Consider the following 13281-nt stretch of genomic DNA (forward strand, 5'->3'; position numbering starts at 1 on the left):
GGGGGGTAGGGGAGGGGGGGGGGGGAACGGGATATTTTGGGGAAAAAATATAAATCATTCTACATGACTTGTCAACAAGTAACCCATGTTTGGACTCAATCAAACTTCTCATTATAAGATCTTCAACAAAGAAAACTTAGACTTTTGATTAAGCAGAATTTTCCTCTGTTCCTAGAAAGCATTTACTAGAAAGTCTGAGATGGATTTTAGGGCAGGAATAAATAGGGAGAAGGTGTGTTTTCAGTTTTAAATTGGAAGATGGGTAGTAGATGGCCTATAAAAACTGTAAATGAAAATTTAAAAACCACTCTTTGAAAAAGAAAAAGCAGTCCATAGGTAAATGAAAAATATGCCTTACCACAGACAATTTCAGAGGCAAAAATTCCTTGAGCATCTTCACTTTTTAAAATCTGTGTTTGTACAAACCCAAACATAATTTTCCAATAAGATGCGTGAGGCAGACAGAATGAAAATTTGTCATTGTAGCGAACAGCAGGAAGATGTACTTCAGTAAGCATGGAATTACAGTTTGCTTAAAGACTGAAAATTAAGTGTTATGCATCTTTCCCTTAAGAAAAGTCTCCAATGAAGTCTTCAGTAACCTAACTTTACTTTTTCAAACACACAATATCCACCATAGGTTTGCAATAAATTGAGTCAACTTGTATTTGGTATAAGACAGGGTGAGATAAAAGTACAACACATAAACACGCTACCTTTTCACAAAATCCTTTAGGTTGGAAGGAACCTTTTGGGATCATCTAGTCCAACACCTCTGTTACAGCAGGGTCAGCTAGAGCAGGTGGTTCCAGACTCTACAGTCTCTCTGGGCAACCTGTTCCAGTGTTTGACCACCCTCACAATAAAAAAGTGTTTTCTTGTGTTCAGATGGAATTTCATGTATTTTAAGTTGTCCCCATTTTCTCCTGTCCTGTCACTGGGCAATACTGAAAAGATTCTGGCTCCCTCATCTTCGTTACCTCCCATCAGGTATTTATACATATTGGTAAGATCCCCTGGAGCCTTCTCTTCTCCAGGCTGAAGAGCCCCAGCTCTCTCAGCCTCTCCTCATATGAAGACGCTCCTGTCCCTCAAACATCTTTGTGGTCCTGCGCCTGACTCGCTCCGGTAAGTCACTACCTTTCTTGTACTGGGGAGCCCAGAACTGGACACAGTATTCCAGATGCAGCCTTGCCAGTGCTGAATAGGGAGGAAGGATCACCTCCCTCAACCTGCTGATATTAGAATGTTTTTTGATGCCTCCTGAATTCTGAATGAAACTTCCATTCATTTATGACTACTTTCAGAAGTCAATTTTCTTCCTTAGGAAAAAGAATGCACAAAGTGACTTGCTTTTATGTTACATTACCCATGTTTGGGTATCTATCCTTAGCTCCTTGGAAATGTGTTGTTCCTGCTCTGTATTGTAAAGCAGTTCTGAAAAATTCTGCTTGATGCAAAAGCAATTATTCTTTCCAAGTAACTAGTACCAAGCTTTAAGCTGAAACTTGTAAATCTTCTGATTATAATTAGTTTTAAAAGGCTGTTCAAAGTTTATGCTAATTACATTAGTCACATTTATATAATAATGGGCATTAACATGGTGCTTTTCCTCTGTGGACTTCCAGAAAGCAAATATAAAGTAAACCTTGAACCTGCAAAGCCTCAGTGCGTGCTAAGCATCATGCATGGTGACTATCCTGTTGACTTTTTAACAGCATGTTGAGCACATGCAGAATTGAAACCCATATTTACAAAAGTTGTTTCACAAATGTAGAGGTGAAGAGACTTGATTTTTTTTTTTTTCAGCTAAACCTTAAAATTCTGAGTTATAAATCCAATCTAGTAACGTTTTAACTAATGCTGGTGAGGCAGCCTTGCTGTGGGAGATGACACAGCACTACTGTACCTACACAAGAACTAAGGTCATTTTGAATATGTTCATACTTAAACACACCTCCTGCTCTGAGCTTTACACAACTGTTGTTAGCATGGTCAGACCCAGGTTAATAACATGATATTAAATCCTAACTCCCTTTCAAAAGACTAAACCACCATTGTAGTGTAAATACTCTTAACCAAACTGTTCTGCTAAACTTTAAAAGAAATCATATATTTATAATCAAAACTAAATAACATGGGGATTTTCAAATGTAGCAGTTAAATTAGGAATCCTACTTACCGACTACAAAAATTATGTTTGATTTCCTCAGATCTTCTGAAAAGTCTAAAATGAAAATAAAAATTCTTTAGTTGGCAAGAGCTACTAATTTTAATCTTAGCTACTTTCCACGCTGAATTGTGTAATACTTATGCAAGGTCATCTGATTTTACTAGTTTACTTTCCGCTATAATGGTCTGCATTCCAAAAGGAGCTATTATCCACAAGCCTATTTATCTCCCAGTTTCGTAGTTCTCCCTGCAGATACGATAAAAATATTTTACCTGAAAATCAGACCTTGCACATACCCATCAGTTCTTTAAGAAAGAGAAAGATAAGACAAAAAAAAAAGCAGAATCATCTTGATGTAATAACGTGCCTCCTGAGCCATTGCATTTTTCTCTGAATATGTTATTACATTCTAATTGCTATAGAAGATTGTCCACATCCCATTCAGATTTTTATACTCGGTCCACTACATCTGAGATGTAGTCTTAAATTCCCCTGAGCCTCGAATTCAGCCAAAAAATAATAATCTCAAATGAAATCCTGATATTACTCTCATTTTAGCACCAAACTACTGTATGAACTACAGCTTTGCCTTTTACCGAAATTGTGGGTTTTTTTAAAAAAAGCAGTTCCTTCTAGTCTGAGTCCCAGTCATTGCCCTGATTATACCAGTACAGAAGGCGATCTTGCACCATCTGAGATTGCTGGAATTTTATTATATCTTGTCAAGATATAATAATGTGACAAGACACATTCATTTACCACATACAGCTTTCTTTTTTATTATGTGGCGTGTACATCTCTTATTACATATTATTATTAGCCGTAAAAGATTTTGACTAATCCTTTCATTCTTCTTAGACTCTTAGCAGCTCATACTTTCCAATAAGCTTTTCATAACTACCAATTTCTGAAAACACCTATGAGAGCTGACGCTGATTAACAATAGTATTTTCTAATAATTTTTGATCCACTGGCCTAAAGAGTGTAGAAATGTCTTTTACAAGCTTTAATTTGCATTCAAAGAGAATTCACATGATAAAATCCTTTGAGACGTAACTTTCACAATATAAATAACCTGAATTCACTTTACCTTCTAAGTAACTACTTAAATACAAGCTGAAATCAATGGTTTCAAAATTAAATGGCAAATGATACTGAAAAAGAAACTCACCTCCTGTGCTGTCATAACCAGAAAAACTTGACTGATCTTCCTCCTGTTAATTGAGCAATTGACAAATTAAAATGGATATTCTGCATAGTTTACATTTCTTCTTATATCTGCTTATACGTATATCTTAATATCTTCTCCATATTCTAACCTCTCGGTTTTAATCTATGTTGAGATATGGTTAACAATGTCACAGAAATGCTGTTAGTACTGTTTCAGTTGGTAGAACGTGAGCATGGAGAGCCCAAGACAGCTTGAGATGATTAACTGGGCCATATTGTTTTGGTGAGGAACCGCTTTTTCAGTGTCCAACTGCACAGTTCCAGCACGATACCTAAGCAACCAGTGTGCATGCTGAATTGCTTCTGAAGTAAATATGGTATGATAAGCTGTTAGTAGCGGAAAGGCAATACTGGAGTGAGTTCTAGAAGTAAGCTACAATATAAAGATGAAATTAGTCTTTGGTCTAAAACAACTTGAATGTGTTTACCTTCAGAATGCAACACAAGTTACAAGTTGTTACAGAGGCTGCTGAACTATGAAGAGGGATTACACCAAGAAAATGGGGAACTTGGCATGTTTTTTTTCCTGATACTTGGCCACTTAGAATTATTTTGTCACGTACTGTATAGTACAACCAATGAGGAATCACAAATACTGGCCAGCAAGAGTGTCAGAGTGGGACTTCTTTGCTGTTATAAATCAGAATTATATATGTGCTGGACATAGTCTAGGTTATGTAGTGTCAATATACTCACACCATCAGTGCTTTAGTCTAGTCTATAAAATATCAGTAACGGCATTGACAGTAACACGCTCGTATTACATCATCAGTGCGTAATCAGCATGGAATACATTATGCTAGTCCTCTCAAAATAGCATAGGGTTCTCAAGCTGTAGTTTCTTACAGTTCTGCTTCAGTATGCTGTCAGAAATGGCCACTGTTAGAAATTTGTATAGCTGCATGAATAGATGAAGTGAAACGAACAGCGTGGTGAATAGAACGGGTAAACAGAAATACTCTTCATTAGGCTGAAGTACCGTTACACTGGCTACATAGAATATTTTCATTTTTTGATTCACAGTAATTCTCAGCCTATTACAGTGCAGCAGGAGAACTGCCATCTTAAAAAAAAAAAAAAAAAAAGGAAAAAATTAAAAAAACAAATGGGAGTATTTCAGGGAAAAAAAACATTTTCAAATAAGAGATTAATCTCTTTCCTACAATTCAAGTGACAGTATTAACCTTACATGCTTTGTCTTTGATGTAATAACACAACAAAATATTTGACCCTGCAAAGGGTCATACAAAAGGCCTGGTTTTAGATGCAGCTTCCTATCGTGCCTTTGAAGGTTTATGGATCAAAATCATTTTAGGCACAAAGTTTAGAGTAAAGTTTCTTTAAAATCAAGATCACAGTTGCAAGTTTACAATCAAATGAAAGAGGCATTACTTCTTTCAAGTATCGCTTTGGTCTCCCCTACAACTGCAGAATGAAACTGCCTCTGTAACGCTGGTGGGCTGCTCAGAGCAGCAGGTGATAATAGAGGTCAGTTTAAGTCAGGAACAGCTCTAATTTTTTAGAGCTGAAATATGTAAAAAAACTAGAGACAACTGAAGCTAAATAAGCTATCAGCTGCTTTTATTTGACCAACCATATCTGCTTTAATAGAACAACAGGTTAACTAACCAACAAGCCATGTTCACGTAAGGAACAAGTGCTATGAAAAGCCATTAAAGTGAATTCTAATTACAACTCAAAAGCAGGTAAACAGGAACTGTGACATTGATCAGAACCCAGAACATCAAAATAATGAATTCTGTCTACATCTGTAACTGCTCACTTTTCAGGTGCAGAAATACTGTTTTCAAAAGAATTGTGCTTTCTTGACTTTTTCTTTCCCAAAGGGCATCTGTTTCATAACTCTACGACAACTCGGCACACAGCTTGATGTGAGTGGGACCACCAGCCCTGCTGAACTTCCATGACAAAATAAGCTTCCCCATGTTTCAGAGAATAAGTTATTCCATAAAAACATTTTTTTCAGACATAATTGAACAGCACCCAGCTGGGGTGGAAAGAGGTCCTGAAAGCCTGGTCTCTAGGGGAGCTGTAAGAAAAGTCAGGAGGAACAAATTAGAACAGTTGGGCTACAGTTAATTTGGTTTTGATGACAAGGTATTCCTACACAGTTTTCACTATTCTGTACTTAAACTTGACTTAGAACCATTTCCCTTCACGCCTTTCCTCCCACTCTCCTCAACAGTACAACCAGTTTTTCTGCTGATCTGGATGAGGAGCTAGATTTGCTGTTTGGCTTGCAGTCCCTTGTAGAAAGAGACTGGCATCCTGGTTAATGCCAGTCCCCTCATATTTACCTTTGACAATATCTATTTCTAATTGTGTCTTTCTGGTAAGTAGGTCTCTAAACGGTGAATGGCTTAACCTATATTGGCCTGAAAGCCTTGTTCTGCCTGGTTACCAAAGTGCTTTGGACAATAACTGTTGGATTTAGCAAGTGATCACATGAGGAAAAGTCTAACCAATTACTAGATTGCTAATAGCATTTTACACCACATTGCCATCAGGAATACAGTGATTTAGCAGCAGAACAGTCTCTGTATTCTCAGTATAGCTGTTTCCATTTAGTTGAAAGCAAGGTGAGGAAGATTATAATCTTGTATGTAATGAGCTCTGAAGAAAGGTGGGTAGTCTGTAATTTCATATGCCTTTAGAGCCAGGTTATATCTACAAATATTATCTGGAAACATGTCAATTAGTGGGGCATAGCTGACCTTGTAACTGCTTAAACAATATCAACGGCACATTAAAATGATTGCTAAAGCGAGAAGTTTGCTACCTGTAAAGAATCTCTTCTCTGACATTTGCATTTAGAGTTGGAAAATGCAGGCTTCTGACTGTATTCTGACTTCTTGTCATTTAGCTCATTATTAGTAAATATCTGACTAGTAGTAGGTACTTCATAGGTTAATGAGTTTAAGTTACTGCCTGTCATTGCTAGATTGTGAAGTAATTTCTATAATAGACAGTAAATCATAGCATAGAATAAGGAAATGATACAAAATTCTCCAGATCTTTGAGTTTTGCTATTAATGTATTAGGACTCTTAAGTCATATCACTTTAAAGAAAGCAATAAAATACTTTTCACTTTTTTTTTTAAATCTAATGATGGGACGTTTTCGTCATTGGGATGTAACGACAACTGTTGTGAATGTTTGTTACCTGATGCAATGAGAAAGCTTTTCTGTTATCCATTAATAACCTCTGCTCCAGTCCTTGGGTTTGTTTTGAGGTTTTTTGGGGTTTTTTTGGTGTGGTTTTTTTTTTTTTGTAGCATGGAAAAGAAAAAAAGTTTTCATCACCTTGTTGTTGCTCTAATGCTTCAGGAAAATAGTGGTGAAAAGTGCCTGATACGTTTTATTCAGACTTCTAACAGATATAACAAGAGTTCCTCCTAGAAATTTACTGAAGAGGATAAATAATCACGGATTAAGAAGAAAAGAGGCAGTTGAGCAAGGCTTTAAAATACAGCATGACTGTTGCCTAAAATTATGCTCAATTTTCAAGATTGAATTTTTACATTCTCAAATTCAAAGGAACGTGTCAGGCACAAATTACATAAACAAATAAAAACTCCATATTTCTCTGCCTAAAAATATTTGTTGTGAATTGAACTTAATGTGTAAGCAAAAATAAGCAGTATAGACAAACATAACTTTAATACAGAATGACATAATGTATACAGTAGAAAGTACAGGCAAGAACTGACTATGTAGATTTATCACAGTGATCTCATCAGCATCCCTTTGATGGGAATGTAGGTGTATAACCATCGATTTCTCAGCACACTGTAGTTGTACAATTCTCCCTTTGCTGTTGTTAGGTATGCAAAATACTTGTACTCCCGTAGCATTTTATTTCTTCAAAGAACACTACAGTTCCACATAAATCTTCCCTCTACTTCCTTTGGGAATAGAGGCAAGGGCATTATTTCCATTTTAGCAGAGATATTAGATGATTTGTCGATGTAAACACAGTTATATATGGAAGCAGAACTAGGTTTAGGACTTGGATTTCCACTTTCACCTCTTTAGCCTATAGTATATTTACTTTGAATTCTTAGTCCTTAATAAAGCAACGCTTCTACATCCAGTACCCTTAGAATCAACTTTAGCTCTCAATTAAATAAACTCTCTCACTGACTAAGAATAGTTTAGGGAATCAGAAGGCAGTATGAGACATCTGCATATATAATTTGTCTGCTTCAGCACAGTCCAGTCTGTCATAATCTGTGTGGTTTTAGAGTTTGACATGTGTTTGCAACTGGATTTAATAGGCATATACCTAATCACAGAGGATGGTCTTTCAGATTCAATGTATGCCGCCTCTGTTTATAAAAATGTAGTTATCACTGAGTGCTGTCCTTACATATATTGCAAAACGTAAAGACCCTGAGCAAGCTTTAGCTAGGCAAAGTTAAGCATCAGAAGAAATTGGGGCTAGTCAGAGATCAGCTGTGGAATTTGTCTTTTAAATTCCTGTTTTCTTCCTGTAAGAGCAAATGCTTGGTTTTTATGAGATATGCTGGGTTAGCTGCAGGTTTTATGTATGGGCAATGGTCCCTGGGAACGGATTTTATGAGCCATACAGTTGCTCGCCATTAAATTTGATTTATGATTCAAATCACTTTTTGACGCTGAGCTGCTTTCTGCAAGCTGAGTGTTAAAGTATGCCTCTGGAAAGCAGGAGTGGCTGTGCTCTGACCACCTCTGCTCCAGAACTAATGATTTATGTGTAAATAAGGTAAGAAACAGTATGAATACATTCAGACTTCAAGGCTTTTCTTTCCCCGAAAGGCATATCTTCTTATATGGTTCATACTGCTCAGCAGAGTGGAGTTATTTGTGTCAAAAGGGGCTAATAGTAATTAAGATGAGAGAACAGTGCTAATGTTATTTGAGGTGACTTTTGTTTGTTTGGAGCGCATACAACTAGAAAGTGCAAAAAAATCAGTGTTTGTAATAGCATCCACGAAATGCTGACAGTTTATTAGATCGCTATGATTCCCTTTTACTTTTGGGTTTCTAGCAAAGACAAGAATCTCTATGCCATTATTCTTTTAAAATAAACCTTATTTTCAGTTCTGAAAATAAAACAAATTTATACCTATACAGAGGTAGAGATTAACTCGTTTTTAACACTTGTAAACCAAGATCAAGTTATCTGGCTTTTAAAGATATGCAAGATTTTTTCAGATTTTTTATTCTGCTGCTTCAATAGCATAAAGAAGAGTACCTATCAGTAGTTTAGAGGGGGAAAATCAAAATTTGTTTGCTATAGTGTGTGTGGGTTGAGTTTTTGTTAACTTCTGTAGGTTTTTTTAAATGACAAAAAGTACATGTGATTATTAAACATGAAAATGAAAGCAAAATTTATTTAGTTTCATATTGATTTCCAGACACTAGAAAACTGGAAAACATTTTAAAGAAATTAACTTTTAAGGGCAAACTTACCAACCAAGGTATGCAATAAGAACACCCCTCCCAGCACGGTAGCAGCATTTTGCCTTATCAGAGCAGCATAAGAGTGGTCTGGTAAACCGAACGCTTCATTTGCAATTTTATATTGGGTTTAAAAGGCTGAACTAGAGGGGACAGCATTATATCTAACTCGAAGAACAACTGGGGCTTGACTTTTAAATATCTTTGCGTTCTGAAGACACTTGAGACACTCGACACCCATATTATCTGTGCATAGTTACTATCTATCGCTCATTTTAAAATACTTTTGTCACATACAGTATTCAGTTACTTTTCAGTAGATCTATATTTACAGAAAGGTCCCAGTGCCTACAAAATTATTCCCAGAAGTTATCACTATTTTTCCTTTAGCATTCTTCTTTTCTGTAAATAGCCCTCACTCTTTAAATGATTCTTCTCTACGTGGAGTATTTATGCTGCTTGGTATAAATTCTCCCAGGGGCTTTCTGTTACATCGAGCCACTGCACCAGAGGAGTGCAGCAGGGGACCTTCCAGTGCATTTGAACTGCAAACTCGGCGCTGCTTAGCTCCTTGTCTTAGACTGCTAACAACAATGCTAATGAATGGACCCCTCAAATCATACACCACTGGCACTATACGCAGAGCCTCTCTGCCCTGAACTGTCACATTGCCTTCTGAGGGCTGGAATTCAGTCGTTTGGGTTTTTTGGGGGGTTTTGTTTGTTTGTTTTAACTTTTAGATGAAAAAGGTTTTTCTGCAGGCCAGACTCGGCTAAATTTCCAAAAAGAAAAAAGAAGATACAAATGCTTTGATAAGATTCAGTTGTGGTGGAACTCAGTAACTGCTTCTCTTGGAAGAACTGAAAGTTCAAGGTGTTATTTTCCAAAGATAACCTACAAAATGTTATGCTTCTACTTCCATGCATCACCATGGCACCACCCATTTATTTTGCTAACATGAGCTCCATTATTTTATGAAAATCAAACTCGATGACAGGTGCAATAGCCTGTAAGTAGTAACCTGCCATTAACTTTAAAGATTTGTTACAGGAATTCAAACTGTCTTTAGGAATATAAACAGCAAAGGAGTCAAGGGTAGAATGTAACTTTCACTTGTAATCTGAATTTTCTAAGGACATTTAATTTTCTTTAAGATGTATGTATTCTTCTATTTCATTCTTTAAGATGAAAGTATTTGTCCTCTATTATATACGTCTACAACGGGCAGTATGCTCAAAAATGTCTCTTCTATCACTTGCTCCCCTTCCAAGCTCTTTCTAGCCTGAACCCAGTGTCACAGACTGCAGCACTCACCCAAGATTCTGTATAGTAACGTTTGATATAAAGCTCTGTTCTTTCCCTTACCAGTCATAATTTAGCACTGCCAGTGAAAAAGAGAGAGGTTGTTTAGTTTCAGGATGGCACCACAAAAATGAGTAGATGCCTTTCCCTTGTGTGGCAGATGATCAGGTCTTGAGACAGTGAGTAAGGGCTGCCGGCATTGCTATGCCCTGATCACATTAGCCGTTCACAAAACAGACGCATGTACAGATACATAATTCACAGACACATAACACACAGAATTGCAGCAGAGAGGAAGGTGGAAGAAATGTAGACCCAGGAAACGTAGCTAATGAGAACAGAGCTTTTAAAACATGGAAGCAGAGCATCGTCTGAAAGATCTTGGCACGGAGGACAAGAATAGGATGTTGTAAAAATAAGACCAGCGTGTGGCCTCAGTTCCTATGATTTGCTGCTATTAAGATAAAAGCCGACAGCTGTGCTCAGATTTTACCTCTCGGAGACCTTCCCTGCTTAACGTTTGACCAAGCATATTCTAGGTTTACTAAAACACCTATTTATGTTTTATTAGGTAGGTTTATAACCTTCAATAAGGAACTTTTACACTTTTTATAATGAACTTCTCTGTTAGGAAGGAATTTAACGATGGGAAGAAACAGTCCACTGATCTGAGATACGCTACTGTGAAGGAATTCTAAAACTAGGCCACTTCTCGCTCCTTATGACTGGTATTTAAGCCCAAATTGACTAAAGTTGACTGCACAATCACGGGATGCATAAGGAGTAAAAAGACACCAAATAGGAAACATATGGCTTCCTGAAAATACACAGAGGATTTTTTTTTAAAGTGTTTCCAATGTACCCAGAGAAGCCACTCTTCAGCTTCGATACAAGTAAGTTATTTAAAGAGCAGTTTTGTATCCCATATAGTAAAATAGCACCGTTGCAATCACTGCAGTCCAATATGTAAATGTGAAAATCTCTAGTATGTACTTTGACAGTGATTAAGAAATACAAAAATGTTTTATAAAAAGCTGTTTCTTCTTCAATGCTTTAAAATATAGAAATTGTGGCTACAAATATTTTTAAGGATGGGCTTTGGTAGCTGTCTTTAGGGATGCTGGGCTACATAACCTCAGTAAGGTGTCTAAATCTAGGAGGCGGGGAGGGGGTGATTTAAAATACACCTTTGCATTTCATTATCAGCTTTATGTGGATCCTGTTTGCATCAACTGTGTGGGATGCCTGATATTCCCCAAGAATTACGCAGCTTCTCTGGGCTGTAAAGGTAGACACGTAAAACGCAGAACTCGTAAATTTAGCTGTAAAGTTATATTTTGTGCATGAAAGGATAAGGCCTCAGTTTGCCAGCAGAGGGGCAAGTTGGTGTGAGGAAAGCACTATCCTACTGCTATTGCCTAGAAAAATGAGGGTGAGATACTGTAAATTGTAATGCTTTTTTCTACAGACACCTTCCACAAGCCACAGAGAAGAGCTTCCTAAGTTACTGCAAAAGTATTCAGTGGAGCATAAATGCAGCACATCTTGAAGAATGATGCTGCCACTGTTGTTTAAATCTCCAGTAACTCACAAGAGCTCACCATCCTTGTAACCCAGGCCTCGTGCCCTGTACTGCCCACCAGAGCTGCAGGCAGCAGCTTTTGTTTCAAAATCAGAAAAGATATGGGGATGCAAAGACTTCAACTAACCTTGGCAGTTCAGTCCCCCCTAATATATGTATCATCAGAAAGTAAATCCAAATAATGTCTGTGAAAGGAGGAGCAAACAACTGCTTCTGGCATTTCAAAGAAAAAATGCAGATTGAGTCTATGGCAATTTTTCTTGCCCATTTTGCCGTGGTTTGCGTGGGGGAAAATAGAGCAGTAGGCTTTCTTTCACATGCCTTTACTACAGTGTACAATGGTGATTTTGAAAGAGAAAAATAATTCTTCGAGCTTACAAAATGATATAGAAGCACCAAAATGCACTTGGTTTGAGCTTATTAAGGGAGCACTTTGTAACAGGCAAACTGTAGTACTTTGTTTCTAGAACTGATTTTTTTCAAGCATTTAATAGGATAGTTTCCATGGCAACTTGAACTGAACAGATTGTTCATTGACTTCAGTACATTTCTATTAAACATCTTTCCTCTGTAGCTAGGCCTGCCTCTCCAGCTCTTTCATCTCTTTGGATGCTTATGCATTATCTCTTTTTGCAGATATCCTTAAACTAGATCAGACTCCACATTTCTGTGCTCTTTAACAAAAACAAATGTTGAGGGAACAGAGTTTCACAGTCATTCTTTGAGTTTCCTAGAGTCCATTTTCTTTTCTGTCACGTACTTCTGTTTTAATCAGTTTCCCTGTAGAACCAGAATCTGTAATTCAAATTGACGCTGCTGCCTATCAGTGAAAGAGAAATGGACACCGCAGAAATGTCCAGCGTTAAAAGCCCAAATGGCTTCTGGATACTTTTGGTCATTTTACTAAGACCTGTAACGATTAATGCCGCACAGCATACATGAATAAAACTGCTGTTATACCAGAAGTTCCTTATGTTCTCAAGTAAAGAGAAAGCACATGATTAATATAGTACATTCTAGATCTGACCCCTTAAATAATTTAATCAATGTTTATCTAACTTTGAAAGGTAGCTTTAGAAGTCCCAGTGAAAATTTCTCCTGCTAATGGAGATGTGCAGTTTGCTCTTTGTTGTATTGTAATGCCAACCCCTGGAACACTGTGTCTGAAGGGTTAAATAAATTACTTGGATTGAATCTTCAATGTAGAGAAAATGGAGTCAAAACACAGTAAATGGAGGAAAATGGTCTTTAGTTTAATTCACAAATTTTTAGTTAAATGAGGCTTTCAGGCTTTCAATTTGCTGTTGCCCATCAGTTTTAGGAATATTTGTGTTCTGCTTCTGTATTGAAGAGACTTTCAGGGCCTTTTTATTATCTCTCTTGAATATTTACGTTTCAAGCTATGATAACCAGTCAGGCGGGAAATGTTACAGTTGATAGCAATGGAGTCTGGTTTTCATCAGTTTTAAAGCTTTCCTCCTGCTCCCCTAAAGCCTAAATTCATTTGTTCTCTGGGTGGGAAATGACAGCG

General features: G+C 37.1%; 1 protein-coding gene across 1 annotated transcript in view; it reads right to left on the bottom strand.

Annotated features, from left to right (window-relative positions):
* Positions 1-13281, bottom strand: part of AK5 (adenylate kinase 5) — a 95183-nt gene that overhangs the window by 22638 nt on the left and 59264 nt on the right. Inside the window, exons 8-9 of the mRNA XM_009287269.2 lie at positions 3345-3387; positions 2183-2227 (exon numbers count right to left, since the gene is read on the bottom strand). Of these exons, the coding sequence (XP_009285544.1) occupies positions 2183-2227; positions 3345-3387 (88 nt within the window). The remainder of the gene's footprint in view (positions 1-2182; positions 2228-3344; positions 3388-13281) is intronic.

Source organism: Aptenodytes forsteri, unplaced genomic scaffold (genome assembly GCF_000699145.1).
Source record: "Aptenodytes forsteri isolate BGI_AS27 unplaced genomic scaffold, ASM69914v1 Scaffold119, whole genome shotgun sequence".
Lineage (NCBI taxonomy): Eukaryota > Metazoa > Chordata > Aves > Sphenisciformes > Spheniscidae > Aptenodytes > Aptenodytes forsteri.